This window comes from Corvus kubaryi, unplaced genomic scaffold (assembly GCF_017639235.1).
Source record: "Corvus kubaryi isolate FWS band 111438036 unplaced genomic scaffold, C.kubaryi_AGA036_p1.0 66, whole genome shotgun sequence".
NCBI lineage: Eukaryota > Metazoa > Chordata > Aves > Passeriformes > Corvidae > Corvus > Corvus kubaryi.
This window is the reverse complement of record NW_024582054.1, coordinates 13,451,585-13,466,821: the sequence shown is the minus strand read 5'-3', so window position 1 is coordinate 13,466,821 and position 15,237 is coordinate 13,451,585. Positions and strand designations below refer to the sequence as shown.

Here is a 15,237-nt window from a genome sequence, read left to right as displayed (position 1 = left end):
GACCCGGCTTCGTCGGGGGCCGCGGAGCAGCGACCCTCGGCCGGGATGGCGGCGGCGGCGGCGGTGCGCGGAGCGTGGGGCGGGCGGCGCCGCGTGGCGCTCAGGGTGAGGCGGCCGCTCCTGGCCCGCGGCGGCTCCCGCGGCTCGGGGGGAACAGGGGTGTCGCGGCTCACCTGGCCCCGGGACCCCGCGGGGAGGCCGGTCCCGGGCGGGGAGCGGCCGAAGGGGGGTCGGGGGGAGGTGCCGCCTGACCCGCCCTGAGGTGGTCTGTGCTTCCCCCTCGTCCAGCTGCCGCGGACAGCCCCTTGGATCACGTCAGTCGCCGCGTCCTTCTCTTCCTCGGTGGTGAGTGCCCGTCCCGCGGAGCGGAGCCGGTGGGCGGGGGAGGGAGGCGCGGGAGAGCCCCGGGCGCTGCCGCTGCTGCCCGCCCGACACTTCCCTCGGGTCTGCTCTGCTAAAGCCGTTCCCGCCGGCTCGGCTGGAACCCCGGTGGGTCCAGTGGAACAAACATCGGCACTGCCCCCGTGTTCGACGGGAGGGACGGAAAATAGTTCCATGTCCGATTTGTCAGAGTCCGGAGCTGAGCCCGGGCAGCTCCTGCCGCGGCTCGCGGTGTGGCCGGTCAGGGAGTCACCTCGCGTTACTCCTGGTGGCTCCGGACTGGCCTCATGGCATCTGTTTGCGACAGAGAGAGGATCTGGTTTCCTTCGGACAATATCGAACAGCTTTAGTTGCTGTACTGCCTTTTTTCCTCCGCTGTCCATGGCTGCACGTTCTCCAAACTCCAAAGCAGGATTCCACAAAGAGTCTGCTTTACTACCGTCCATGTTTTCACAGCAGGTGCATTCTCTACAGAAAAAAAGGTGGCGATCTTGGGGAAAAAGTGTAGTTAATCTTAATTCAGCATTTCCTGGCTTGCTTAAAATATTTTTTGTTGCATGTGCAATTTTTGAGATACCCTTTTGAAGCAATTTGAAAAAAACATGAACTCCATTGTGCCGAAGTCCATGTGGGTAAGAAAGCACTGGAGCTTGTAGCTCCATTGCAGATACGCGGCACTGGGGCTAATGGAGTGATTGATAGCCGTAGGAGTTTGTCATTCTTTAGACCAGCAGCTTTTCTGACAGTCAAGGAACTCAGTCAAGGGACTCAGATTTCCTGTGCTTCCTTCCGGGTTCTAGAGGAGATTGTGTTTTCGTAGGCACAGATTTCTGCCTCGCTTCCCCAAGTGTGATTCCAGCTACATAATCATCTGCAACTTTTTAATTCTCTCCTAGTGTTGCTTTCCAAATCAGTAGGTCTTGCTTGTCCATTAACAGACTTATTTTACAGTTCTTGTCCTAGCTTTCTCATCTCCAAGCTTTCTCAGTTTGTTCCAACTAACATTGCTGTTCATTTTTTTTCATTTTCATCCACTTTTCACTGTCATTACTTGTCTACCCAATACCATTTATATTCCTAATTCTTCCTCTGATCTCTTTCCCTTCATTACACCTTGGATAGCATCCAAGTCCTCATCTCCCTTTCATAATTCCACATCATAATTTCTTCAGTTTTCCAATATATTTGGGTTTATATCCCAGTTCTATTGATCTGTCCCATTCTGTTATTCATACAACAGATCTATTTCCCCTTTCTCCTACCTGTTCTCCCCAAGTCATGTGTCATGATTAACTGGTTCTTGATTGCTCCTAGTTCTCTCCTTACCTCCCAATGTCAATTCCTCTTTTCTAGTTTCTTAATTTATATTATACAGTCACAATCTGTTTTCCTGCATGGTACAGTTTTGTTGCCTATCTAGTGCTAATGATAGCTTCTACCTCTGCTTTCTGTTCTGTTCAATGTTTGCCTGAACCCCATATTCCAAACTTTCCTCGTCCCTCCTCTGCATCTGAGTGGGAAGGTTTTGTTTGATTGTGACTGTATGCTGCCAGCCAGGACAGTCATGGTGAACTCCACAGATGCAGGTTCCTTGCTCTTAGTTGCAAGACCAAGCAGGGGGGTGGGGAAAGTCCAATTTTCTGCTTGAACTGGAAAGATGAACCTGCTTAGTGGCTTGATGGGAAGGAGGCACATAGGACAGTGGCACAATCTGCACTGGGTTCACAGAATTCCCACTAGGTGAATTATTAACTGTTTCTTCTGAACATTTAAGAGTGGCAGTTTTTCAGGTTTTGATTAAATAGATTGAAATAACTCTGAACACAAGCATAGGAATGTATTTTTTCTACAACTGCTTTTAGAATGAATTTTGGCTATTTTGGTGTAAAGTGAGGGAAAAATGGGGCAGAGAGCAGTTAACTAGGTCTTGCCGTGAAGACTGGATCTAGACTCTCTAATGGTTCACATAGCAGTAAATGATGAAGGCACACTGGTATTTAGGAACATTGAGACAAAAATAACTCACTGTCCAGTGTTTTGACCTCCACAGCCAACAACCAAACTCTTCATTGATGGGAAGTTTATTGAGTCCAAAACTACTGAATGGATTGATATCCACAATCCGGTAAGTGAAATGGTCTCAGTTTATATAAATAGTGATCACTGTGCCACAAAGGTCCGTGCCTCTCTTCAGGGATGTGGCAGAAGGGAAGTGTACATATGTTGCTTGAGAAAGGTTTAGACTTGGATCTTAAGGTAGACTACAGCTTCTCAGCTTCCTTTTCCCATGAAATGTCAGTCTCAGAAAAGTTACTATCTCCTTTACCTCCCTCATATAGGAAATCTTTGATCTCCAGAAAGGAAGCTTAAACTCTGGTTACTTTTTTTTTCTCTCAAAGAAAGGCTCTGTGATGAGTATGTCAAATTTCTGAAGGGTGTCTTTCACCCTGTATATGAAATGAACTGGGTGTGATTTGATGCCAGCTGAATGTGAAATCCTGATAGAGACTGATATTACTCTCAGAGTACAAAGGTGAAAAACTCTGACAGCTGAAGCTCCTCTCCTTTCAGAGAGCTTCTATCTGTGGTCCAAAATAATCACAGAGAAGTCAGAAGTTGGATGCTATGCAGTGCAAAATATCGTAGATTAGTAGCACTTGTACTTGTCTATGTACTCCAGCAAAGACAAATGGAAATGAGGTTGCACTCAGAAGTCTGACCCTCCTGACCTCCCTAGTAAGCATTTAAACAGCATTTTCTAAATCTTCTCTGTAAAGCTCTATTTTCATTTGCTTTGTGGAAATGATCAGAGCAGCAAGCCATGTTCATGAAGCTCATTTGGTCTCTACATAGCAACCCGTGTTCTTGTTTAATTTTCTTCCTCTTGTTTTGAATAGTTTTTCTCTTAGTGGTATATCTTTAATTTTTGTCTTGTCAAAGCAGATTTAATTTTTAAGACAACATTAGAAGGATGTTAAACTGGCAACAAGCTTGAAGTTAAAATACTGTAGAACTAAGGTTGCTTGTAAATATAATACTTTGGCCTAGGGGTATAGGTAAGCTAACATCAATGCCAATTGCACACTCATGTACTGCTTTTCCCAAAGGAATATTGCTTCATTTAATGTGCAAGAGGGACAGCCAGATGAACCAAGACGATGGAGAGGGAAAAGACCACAGCCCACAGAAACTTTTGCCTTATACTCTCTAGAAGTTTCAAGGTAGACAAGTTACTTCAGCTTGGAAATAGGTACTGCATTTGCAGTTTTCTGAGTGCCTAATTTGAGATATTTGGAGTGCAGGTTTTCAGAACTACTCCAGTTGTAGCTCAGGCCTTTTGTGTGCAATCAAGGAAGGTGTCTCCTTTGTGCTCTGCCCTCAGAAGTACAACTCCTTGTAGAACAAGAATATTAGGTGTGTGCTGTGAAAGGACTCTTGAATGGTTGGTGGGGACAGATGGAAAAAGTTGAGTTTTGATGCAATTTGTTTTTTCTTTCAGGCCACAAATGAGGTGGTTGGCCGTGTACCGAAAGCCACAGCCAGTGAGATGGAGGCAGCTGTGGCTTCTTGCAAAAAGGCTTTTTGGAACTGGTCAGAAACATCTGTTTTGAGTCGCCAGCAAATCTTTCTGCGTTATCAACAACTCATCAAAGACAATCTGGTGAGACACCATGGCTGCGTGTGAATGGCTGTGGCTGATTGCATTGCAGCTGACTTTAGGAACTAAATTAAGAGACTTGGGGTTGACAGAGTTCTTGATGAGACATTGCCATGATCGAGGAGCCAACTGAGACAGTGTCGAGAGGTGCAGCAAAACACTTCCCATCAAATGGTAACAGAGAGGCAGCGCTTCTTAGGGAATATTATTCTGAATTTGTCACTTTACCAAGAGACCGCAAAAGGAACTTTGAGCCTTGATAGAACATGTGCCAGTTGATGAAAACAAGTATGTTACTATGTTTTTGGGTTTGCTTGATTGCTTTTTTGGTGTGTATGTGGTGTCATACCTGAAAGCATTAAGAGTACAAGCCAATCCTAGGATGATTTCTTCTAAAATGTCACCTGTGTGGGTTATTGGCTTCTTGTCTACAAGGAGCAAATCAGTCAGTATAGGCTTTTCTGGGTTCTGTCCAGTCTATTCACTGTGATGTTCAACTCCCTGTTAATTCTGTCTTATCCTTGCACTCTATTTCATGGGTGGGCACTTTTCTAACATTCATAAACTCTGTGTTTTCCATTTTCAGAAAGAAATTTCCAAACTCATCACCTTTGAGCAAGGGAAGACCCTGGCTGATGCTGAGGGAGATGTGTTTCGAGGCCTCCGTAAGCTACTGGCTCCTCCTGTTAAAAAAGAGGGTTTGAGAACCCACAGGAAGGGATGAGGTCTCCTGAGCAACTGATTGCTCTGTACATGTTGCTCCCTTTATAGCCCCCTACTCAAAGAAAAGCATCAATTGTAACTCTAAGCTGAAGAATTTCCTTAGATAGAGTATCATTAAATCACTTCCAAGTTGTTAGAGTTGTTAGTTGTTTTTCTAGGAGTGACTACAAATTACTAAAAAGGAATAAGGACTTCTCCCCCCTGTCTGAGGTTGAGTCCCAGGAGGTACAGTAATACTATACCTGTGCATTTTGTACTGGGGCTGTTGTGTCTGTGCTCTTATCACAGTGATGTATAGTGTGGTCAAGAGAGAATCCATTCATAATTTGCTCACAATGCTTGGCAGAGCAAAGGGATTTTCTGGAGCACAGTGAGTTTTAAGTTGTGGGAGAAGAGGCTGGAAGAAAGAGGTGGGTCAAGGCAGCAGTGAAAAGAGAGTTTGGGGACTAATTGTTAACGGATCATCCAGCAGCGTATTGCCCTTTCTGCCGCAGAGGTGGTTGAACATGCTTGCAGTGTGACATCCCTCATCCTTGGAGAGACCATGCCCTCCATCACTAAAGACATGGACACTTACACCTACCGCCTGCCTCTGGGCGTGTGTGCTGGAATTGCACCTTTCAACTTCCCAGCCATGATTCCTCTTTGGATGTTCCCCATGGCTATGGTTTGTGGAAACACCTTCTTGATGAAACCATCTGAGCGTGTACCAGGAGCACTAATGTTCCTTGCCAAGCTGTTTCAGGATGCTGGTGCCCCCGATGGAACCCTGAATATTATCCATGGACAACATGAAGGTAATAACAACCCCTCCTGGGAGATGATGAGTGCATGTGTTGTGGTGTGTGCTCAGTGGGAGGTACCATTTGGAGAGTCTGAGACTGCTGCTGTTAGATAGGTTTGGACAGATGCTTCAGCTCTATTGATGAAGCTGAAAGGTGAGTGGGAGATTCTCTTGACACCTTGCACCAGATCTTTCAGGAGATATGGTGGACAAAATTTTGGGGCTTGGGGTCAGAGTTCCCAAGGCATGGAAGTGCTCAAACTCTGTTTAGCAACCTAAACTGCAACTGAAATAAGTAGATAAATCATCTTGGTTTCGCAAGGAAGCCTAAACAAGAATTAAGTGCCTCACTGAATGTACAATGGATGCCAGTTTTCTGGCTCCTAACTTGCTATTTTTTACAGCACACGAGTAGCTTCAGGACATGATGATACAAATAGAGGACAGTAGCTTCACTTTGGCATTGCTCAGACACCCTGGGAGATACCCAAAGCATGAAGAGATGTCAGAGAGCCAGGACTATGGAGACAGGGCAGGAGTATGTGTGCTAAGAAGTGAGTGAAGAGATGCACAGACAGGCTTTCAGGGAACTCAGATGTACAGAGGCAGAACAGAGGCAAGAATTTTGATAAGAAGAAAGATACAGAGATTTAGCGATGTGGGGATGGGAACAGAAGGAAGCAGTTGTGCACCACATTTATAATGTATTATTTCCTATTCGAAGCTGTGAATTTCATTTGTGACCATCCGGATATCAGAGCAATCAGCTTTGTGGGATCTAATCAGGCTGGCGAGTACATCTATGAGAGAGGATCCCGGAATGGCAAGAGAGTCCAGGCCAACATGGTAATGTCTCTGAATGGAGCACACTTTAGCACATAGACTGCCTCTGTTGCCTGTGAATATTAAGAGAGACCACGCCATTCAGCAGCAGAAGCTGACTTTGCTGCTGACAGTTAAGTGATAAGGCTGCTCTCTTGCCAGCCTGTTGGTAACAGTCATAGCTACTATAAGAAGTCACTGCCAGAGGGCTAGAGAAGAAGCAGTCTGGGGTGGTTAATAATGGGAGACTGTGTGTGTTGTATTTCAGGGAGCCAAGAACCATGGTGTGGTGATGCCTGATGCCAATAAAGAGAACACCTTGAACCAGCTGGTTGGAGCTGCTTTTGGAGCAGCTGGCCAACGCTGCATGGCCCTGTCTACAGCAATTCTAGTGGGAGAAGCTCAGAAATGGCTGCCAGAGCTTGTGGACAGAGCCAAAAATCTACGTGTAAATGCAGGTACAGACTGTGATCATTTTTACAAGGTACTTCACTTCTGTGCAACCACAGCTTTCTAGGTCAGCTTATCTGCCATACTGTGTTGTGACCCTTGGAGCTATTGGCACCATAGGTTTAATGTGTAGGGGTTGGACCTAGCAGATTGTCTGGATTGGGAAACCCAGCCCTAGACTCAGAGGTAGGAATATGTTTTCAGCTTGCTGGTGGGACTGTGATGCAATGTTTACAGGATCAGTCTTGTTTTAACTGGAGATTTGAGGTTATATCCTGTGTTTAACTCAAATCTGCCATTTATATAGCAACTTCATTTTAAGATCCTTCCAGTTTGCAGTAAGCATACAATAAAAAAAGAAAAATGGAAACAAGTACTTTGGAAAAGCTAGACTGTTATTAATTCTAGGGGAATTATCTTTTGTTTCTATTCAATAAAGTGCTGCAAAGGGGAAAAGCTTCCTTCCTGAGAAGAATCTGTTGTTGAATTTTGGCTTCCTGGTGATCTAAAATTATGCTTATGACTCCTCTTATTTGTTGATTATGAAAGCTGCAGGCTATTATTCCTGTTCATCAATGTCTCAAATCTTTGTTCTGTGTCTCGGAAACATCAGGATTTTCAGATTTTTCCTGCCAGTGCAGTTATCTCCCAGATGTCTATGAAGAGGAAGCTGTCAAGAGTTAAAAACTTGGTGTCTCTCCCTCTTCACAGGAGACCAGCCTGGAGCAGATCTTGGGCCTCTAATCAGTCCCCAAGCTAAGGAACGGGTTTGCAATCTGATTGAGAAAGGAGTAAAAGAAGGTGCCAGCCTTCTCCTGGATGGACGTAATGTCAAAGTGAAGGGTTATGAAAATGGCAATTTTGTTGGGCCAACAATCCTTGCCAAAGTCAAGGTAAGATGACCAAAACCAGTGCTTGTTAGTGTATATTGCAGGGTCAGCTGAAAAATGGGTTAGCCAAATCAGTCAGTAATCAATGAGCACCAGGTAGAAAGGCCATAAATGGCTCAGCCTTCCCTTGCACAGTATCAATGAAGTACTCATTGTAATGCAGGCAGTAAAAGCAGAAAGCACTCTGGAGATGAAAAGTGGTGCCTGCTTTAGTGGACTAGATAGAGGACAGGGCTTGGGAAATGGTGAAGAGGTAAGCAGGACTGAAGGATGGCCTGTGGCGATGCAGTATGATCAATAATCCTAGGAATATCATGAGTACTAATAGCATGTGTGTTTCTTACATCCTATTTACTAGAGTATTTTTATGATATCCTTTATACAAGCTGCTTTTTCTGCTGTTTGTATTGGCAGCCAAACATGACTTGCTATAAGGAGGAAATCTTTGGGCCTGTCCTAGTGGTGCTGGAAGCAGACACTTTGGATGATGCCATTGAGATGGTGAACAATAACCCCTATGGGAATGGAACTGCAATCTTCACCACCAATGGAGCCACAGCTCGGAAGTATTCTCACTTAGTAGATGTGGGGCAGGTATGTTCCAGCTAGAATTGTTGCTTTTAGCCTTCACCATTTACAGTGGGTAACCATTCAGCTGTAATCACTGCCCTCTCAGCCAGCAGTACCCAGCCTCAGATATAAGGAAACAAAATCAGAAGCTTTTGGAGAGTGCTATGCAATCTGCTACTTCTTGTGACTAATATGGTGGCTTTCCTTTGGTGTAGGTGGGTGTCAATGTTCCAATCCCAGTACCTCTGCCCATGTTCTCTTTCACTGGCTCTCGTGCTTCTTTCAGAGGGGACACCAATTTCTATGGCAAACAGGTAACTTTCTGATTAGAGTACTCTATTGGGTTGAATTGTGATAAATCATGTTATAAATGGCAATGGGGAGACGGTCATTAGACCTCATTAGTGAGGATGTCATTACAACCAGGAAACTGAAAACTAGATGCATGTCACAATCATAGATAGCCAAGTCCTCATTCTTTTTCCCTTCAGTATAAAAATGCAACTCTTTTTAGGAGATTTGAGAAGAGAGCAATAACTAGCAAGCTTTCTCACAGAATCAGAATCTTTGTGGAACTGGTAAAAAGAACAGGCTGACAAGAATTGTTTCCACAGAAGAAAACTCAATCCTGTGTAGATAAAGCAGAAACTGTTTGATATACCACTAGCGTAAACCTGAGGCCAAATATCTTATCTGTGGATCTCTGCTTTCCTCCAGGGAGTGCAGTTCTATACACAGCTGAAAACTATCATTTCTCAATGGAAAGAGGAAGATGCCACCATTGCCAAGCCTGCTGTGATTATGCCAACTATGGGAAACTAAATCAGCCTTTGCAGATGCTGTTCCTGGTGCCCTTCTATGCTGCACTTTCCAGCTTTGTCCTGACTATCACCCTTTAGTTGGGAATGAATAGAAAGCTCCTTTGTCTCAAGGATCTGTTTCTGTGCAGATCAGGCAGGCTCATGTGACTCACAGTCTGGATTTTCTGTTTCTATCAGTGTTCTTTTGGCTAGCTGAACTAATTTTTCCCTACAATCTATCACAGGCTAAACAGCCTTATCTAACTGAAAGGGCAGCCAGTGAGATTGGCTCTAATTTGTGTTTCTTTCCAGACCCTATGAACTTGAACATTACTCTGGTTTTCACTTCAGTATCTTTAGCCTTAGTGACTCACTCCTGGCTACATCTTGTAGCAGGTTTATTTACCTCTTTATCTTGCATATTAAGATTCTGAATTCACCTTACTCAAAGATGTGTAGTCATTTTGAGTGACATAACTGGGACACCTTGGGTGTCTCATAGAAGTGACTTTACATATGATGAAGACAGCAAGTTGTCAGTCTTTCACCTGTCGAGCAGTTTCCAAAACACTGGGAAATAGCTTTGTACAGGTTTTTCAGGAAGGCATATTTGATTGCTTGTCTGAGGATGAAAGAAATTTCTGTATGGTACAGTGACCTTCACTGTGCCTCTGACAGCTTGAAAACTTCTGTTCCTGTTCTGTCTGTGGCTTGTGTGCTCAAGCTTGCCAGCAATTCCATTATACCTGAAAGTTGTTTGGTGCCTTTTCACTGTGCTAACAGATACAAGCCTACACGTCCTGTAACATTATGAAACTGGGGAAGCAGAAACATAACCATGTATATGTATCTTTGTGTCACAGCATCATGTAGGTCTGAATAAAATGAAGCGCAAGTAGAGGTCAGTAGGAAGAAAGAAACGTTTTTTAATCACAAAGTAGCCAGGCCTTGTCTGTTGTTTTCCTTTCCTGATTGTAGCTGTATTTCTTATGTTGATTGATTGACTCCTTGTCACATTTGCTGAAACACAGTCATGTACTCTTGGGACTGCAAGTTCCTATTGCTAAAGAAGAGTAAGGCTTCGTATATATACCCTGGTTTTAGGAATCTGTGCATTTGGAGCTGGAGAACCTATATTATTATTTCTGGTTCTTGAAAGATGATGCAGCCATGAAGGATCTGCAGGGATCTCACTCAAGCACTCATGGAAAATAATATTCTTCTAATGATTGTAACCATTACTTGTTCTAATTAAACAATCTGAATGTGAACACTTCGTATCCTGCCTTCTGGTAAAGATGCCTTGTACCTGACAGCTCTGTATTAGTGCAATTGCTGTGCATTCACTAATGTTTGTATCTTGTTTTTTCATCTTATACACTAGAGGGAAATTCTCACCTTGCAATTTGATTGTGAATTAAAAACATTCTAATATATTTCTGCAGACTATGACTGTTCCTTGGCAAGACCTTATGTAGGTGTGATGTTGATTTTATTCCCCTCTTCACAGGGAGGGGTTACAAGAGTCTGCAACTCTTGTAACCCACGTATACATCTTCCTTTTACAGTATTTCAGGGATGTCTGTATCGATTTCCTCACACAGCATTTCAAGGAATGCCTTGTTTCTGTTTCCATGTACACATAAGTTGATCACAGAATCTCTTCAGCTTCACGTGAATGGTTTTATTACAAAATGAAAATATATCTTCACCAAGTTGTACCAACTCTTTATACACAGGGTTCTAACCACTAGTCCAAATCCTAGTGTTTTTTACAGGGTCTTGCAAGGTCCTCGCTTGGGCAAGAATAAGTTCTTTAAGAAGGAGAAAAATAAGTATATTTCAGATGGATTTCAAACACACAGTCAAAGCAGCAGTGCAGCAGACAGGGGATCTCGAACTCACAGCCTTAGTCAGAAGCTAACTTTCAAAATAAATAGTGCAGATGAGTTGCTAATTGCTGGCTGCTGTTCATGGGAAGTGTACAGCTGCCTTATTTGCCCTATGGTGTTAACATCTGAATATGTGGAAGGATCACTGCAGAAGATGATGAATCCGATAATGTGGCCTGCTGTGTAATAAATATTAGGTTGGGAGAAGTATTTTCTGTGTTGCAAAGGTAAAATATTCTAGGTAAATTACCATTAAGACATTGGCATTCACTCAAGCACCTAGGAAAGAAATACTAATTAACAGCCTCTAATACTGTCTACAGTAATTTACTTTCAAAATGCCTTAATTTTCTCCCTAATCAGTATTGGTATTCTGACTTTTCTGTTGTCCTATTAAAACCCATTATATCTTTCCTTTAGAAATTCTAAAATCCATCCTCTCCTGTAACAAAAGCAGTCTATTATCAAGGTTACCTGATCCCTGAAGAATTGCAGGACTACCCCTGCACTTTCTCCAGATATATTTTAGACACCTGCATGATCTTTTTGTGCAAACATCTTTTCTAATTATCCATATTTCCAACAACATTTTTACGTGAATAGTTTTAAATAATTGTACTAGAAATACAAATCTTGTACATTCCTTTTTTAATAATGAACTACCTTTTTATATCAAGCTGCAGATGCTATTTGATTGTGATTTACCTGCCTCATCTCACTGCTGTTACTGCTTTCCACTCATCTGCTTATTCTCCTTTATTATTTAATATTTGACATAAAAATAAGCTAAATAATGTATCTTCTATGTTATACAAAAGTATAATCTAAAGTATCTCATAATAAATTTCTTTAGACTATTAAAATACAATTTCATAGTCAACCCTTTGAATACTATTAAAAATAGTTTCTTGCCTAGAAGGCACTGAAATGTAGATTCTAAAAGCTATTTAATACTCTTAAGACCAAAAATTGTTTTAAAATGGCTTAACCACCTCTAACAATTTGGCCCTGTGACTTCCACTCCTAGGGTTTTTTTTTCTGTCTGTGTCAAAAAAAGGCTCCAATCCACTTTCACTTCCATTTTGGAAAGTGGCAGCCTACCTTTCCAAAGGAAGTGTCTCACATCTTTCTATATCTTTATGTATAAATGCCTCCAGGGCTTCTGCTTATGAACTTTATCTGGTAATTTGATGTCTGAGTATTACATTTTGGCTTGTGTGCTTGACTGCCTCACATCTGACAAGCCGTGCATGCCAGAACCCCACCCTGTGTATTCCTCCAGGGTAAGCTGACATTGCTTGCCTTGGAGTGTTATAATTAGCAATAAAGTTGTATCTGAGTTGGTATCTGAAAATCAGGCATATGAGTCTTCATCATGGTCCACCCTCCCTGATTCTATACTGAACGCAACATCAGCTGCATAGATTTTGCCTTTTTAATCAAAACTCACTGTGGCTAGCTGAAAATGTGTCTCCCTGTATGATAATGGACTTTCACAAGAGCATCCTCCAGAAAATATAAAGCTGCTTTTCAATAAGAGAAGGCTTTAGGGGGTCATGAGACTTTTTTTTTCCCATGAAAACTGAGTCTAAATGCCTGCTGCTGAAAGATCAACACAACAACAGATTTTAAAATAAATAAAAAATTCCTCACTCTTGTCACACAAACATTCATGTGCATATAGATACACTATTATAGATCTTACGTCCCAGTTCACAGCTTATAATCTACTTAATTCTGCTTGAACTTTGAATTTCCAGTGTAAGCTATATTTTAGATATCTCTAAAGTCATGCTCCCACATTTCTTATGCAGAGAGCAATGAACCATAGAGTAAGTAAACTTTTCATAATCTGGCTGTGGATATTTGTACTTCCTAATACTGGGAAGTTTGCTTTACAATACTCTTACTATAAGGAAATATGCATGGGGAGTGCTATTGTCACAACAGACATTATTTACTCGTTTGGTAAAGATGGATAGAGATCCATTAATGACTGAACAAAATAAATCCCACTGCACTGAGCAAAGTTAATTCTCCTGACTTCTACTCTTGACCTTAGCAATGCCAAAATTTACTTCCACAGGTTTTTCTTCTGACACAGTACACAAAGATCTAGCAGTATAGTCTAGTGCATGTACAAAATCAGTATATAGTATATCAACTTTTTCAAAAACTTAAAGTACCTCACACCAAGCCACAGCTAGATTCTTTTGTTAGATTCAGAACTTATTGGAATCCCCTGGCCTGGAGTAACCAGCCCTGTTCAGCATCCACCTACTGAAGAAATAAAAGATTACCATGGATTTGTGCCATTCATTTGGACAAAAAGCAATTGCAGAACACATTCTTTTTGTTCCCATGTCAACTTACTGATATCCAGTTTTTCAAAATGTTTTTTTTATTTTCTCCTGAAAAACATGGAAAAGATCAGTGTATTAGAAGAAAATTTCAAAGACGTATCACTCATGGATTCTGTATATGTAAAACAGTGTTAGCTCAGTGGAATGAGTAAAAAGCGAAAGAGCAATGCCAGAAAAAGCAAAGCCTATAAAATAAAAAAGAAGCAATAATAATTATTAAAATAAAACTACAGAAGCACATCTATACTGGAAGTTCTCTATCAAATTCCATAGGACATGGCAGAATATGCAAAGAACTCTTTTGAGTTTACCTTTAGTTTAATCCATAGAAATAATGACCCAAAAGTTATAATCTCGTTGAAATTAGGTGCCCACAAAGTCATTACTAATTTATAGGATACTGCAACTCATACAGTTGTTCTCACTAGAGAAGTCTCCGTAAGTATTCCAAATCCAAAAAATATTATCATGCAAAGGATTTTTTAGGTGTCTATCTAGGAAGATAGCAACTAGTTTTCAATGTTTCCATACCAATAGCATTTATTTGCTTCCTCTAGGTCTCTGTGCACATTATTTGTGCTATTTATGTTGCTTTTCAATATGTTGGTTTGAAGAAATTTTTCTTTCCCAGCACATGCCTCCACAGTTTTTCTGTTACAGACAGTTTGGGCCTTTTTCCTTTTAATGCTTTCTACTGGATATGATCTCCAGATTCACATGTTACAGAGCATCTATATAGAACCTTTCCACCTCAATCCCGTCATTTAAGATATTCTGGGCTACGTTCTTTACTCAGTGCATTTCTCAATCCTTCATTTCTAGTAGTTGCTGCAGTTTTTCGATCTCCATCATACTTGGTTGGCACTGTGTTTTCACAGTTTCTCTCACAGATTTTCTGGTCACGTGCCGTAGGGCCATTTCCAGTGTTTCCACTTTATACTGCAGATGTCTGGTTACAGATGGTGGTGCAGTGCTGAGGAAGTTCAGAAAAGGAGAAAAAATAACAGATAGATACGCCAGCTGGAAAATACGAAAGAAAGAAAATACGCCAGCTGGAAAAATGCCCAAGTAAGATCTTTTACACTAGATAAGCTGAAAGCAAGCACTGGGACATAAGCAAGAAAATAGTCTCCTACCAACTGACCTCATCAATGTCCTGGGGATCAGAGCTTTGTATCTTTTTATTCAATAAATACGATGCTAAAGTAATTGAACTTTCACTTCCATTTTCAGGGTTTTTTTCTAACTGTAAAAGGGGTTTGCTTGGTACTTAGATTTCGAAGAGTAGGAATAGGGGTGAAATGAAAGAATTTGTGATAGAGCAAATGGGAGCCACAGCATAGGGCTCCTTTTTCATTGTGTTCCGAGTAGAGTTTGGCTCCGTTTTCTCTATGCAGCCAAACCCAGCAGATTCCCTACCAGCTTTCCCTTTTTTCGAGCTGAACAAGCGCTTCAGCCTCTCCGTGCTGTCACGTGCTGAAGACCCCGGCCACTGCCGCGCCTCTCCGCCGGGCTCGCTCGGTGTTCAGCTGTCCCTCGCGAAGGGGTCGAGGCGCCAACACCGGCCGCCGAATTCCCGCGGGAGGGCGCGGGCGGCAGGCAGGGAGGGCACGAGCGTTCGTCCCGGCAGCCCGGCCCGCCACGCGCCTTCCCGCCCGCGGGGGGCGCTGCCGCCCCACACGGCCCCGGCGGGACGGGCTCGTGCCAGGGGGGAGCTCGTGCCGTCCCGCCCACGCCCGCCGGCGGCGACAGCGCCGGCCCCGCCATCGGGAGCCGTGCCGCCGATGGCTGCACGCCGGGAGCGGTGTCGGGGCCCGGCGGGAGAGACGCCCGTTCCCGCGGAGGCCGCACGGCGCGCGCCCGCCACGCGCAACTCCCGCGACGGGCGGCGCGTCACGTGGGCG

At 43.1% G+C, this 15,237-nt stretch overlaps 2 protein-coding genes across 3 annotated transcripts; one reads left to right on the top strand and one right to left on the bottom strand.

The window, feature by feature from the left end:
- Positions 1-11: 11 nt before the first annotated feature.
- Positions 12-10,514, top strand: ALDH6A1 (aldehyde dehydrogenase 6 family member A1). 2 transcript variants are annotated; one of them, XM_042047519.1, is made up of 12 exons: positions 12-105; positions 289-345; positions 2,432-2,506; positions 3,881-4,042; positions 4,626-4,704; positions 5,257-5,559; positions 6,271-6,392; positions 6,637-6,826; positions 7,530-7,711; positions 8,123-8,302; positions 8,494-8,592; positions 8,996-10,514. In XM_042047519.1, the coding sequence occupies exons 1-12, from the start codon at positions 46-48 to the stop codon at positions 9,098-9,100; spliced, it is 1,614 nt and encodes a 537-aa protein (XP_041903453.1). In that variant the 5' UTR covers positions 12-45; the 3' UTR covers positions 9,101-10,514. The 2 variants fall into 2 exon arrangements, with proteins under 2 accessions (XP_041903453.1, XP_041903454.1); XM_042047520.1 differs by lacking the exon at positions 8,494-8,592.
- BBOF1 (basal body orientation factor 1) lies at positions 10,302-14,746 on the bottom strand. Its single transcript, XM_042047521.1, is given in 4 exon segments — positions 10,302-13,381; positions 13,865-14,007; positions 14,009-14,306; positions 14,478-14,746. Coding segments are annotated over 4 exon segments (561 nt in total). The 5' UTR covers positions 14,483-14,746; the 3' UTR covers positions 10,302-13,266.
- Between the last annotated feature and the right edge of the window lie 491 nt (positions 14,747-15,237).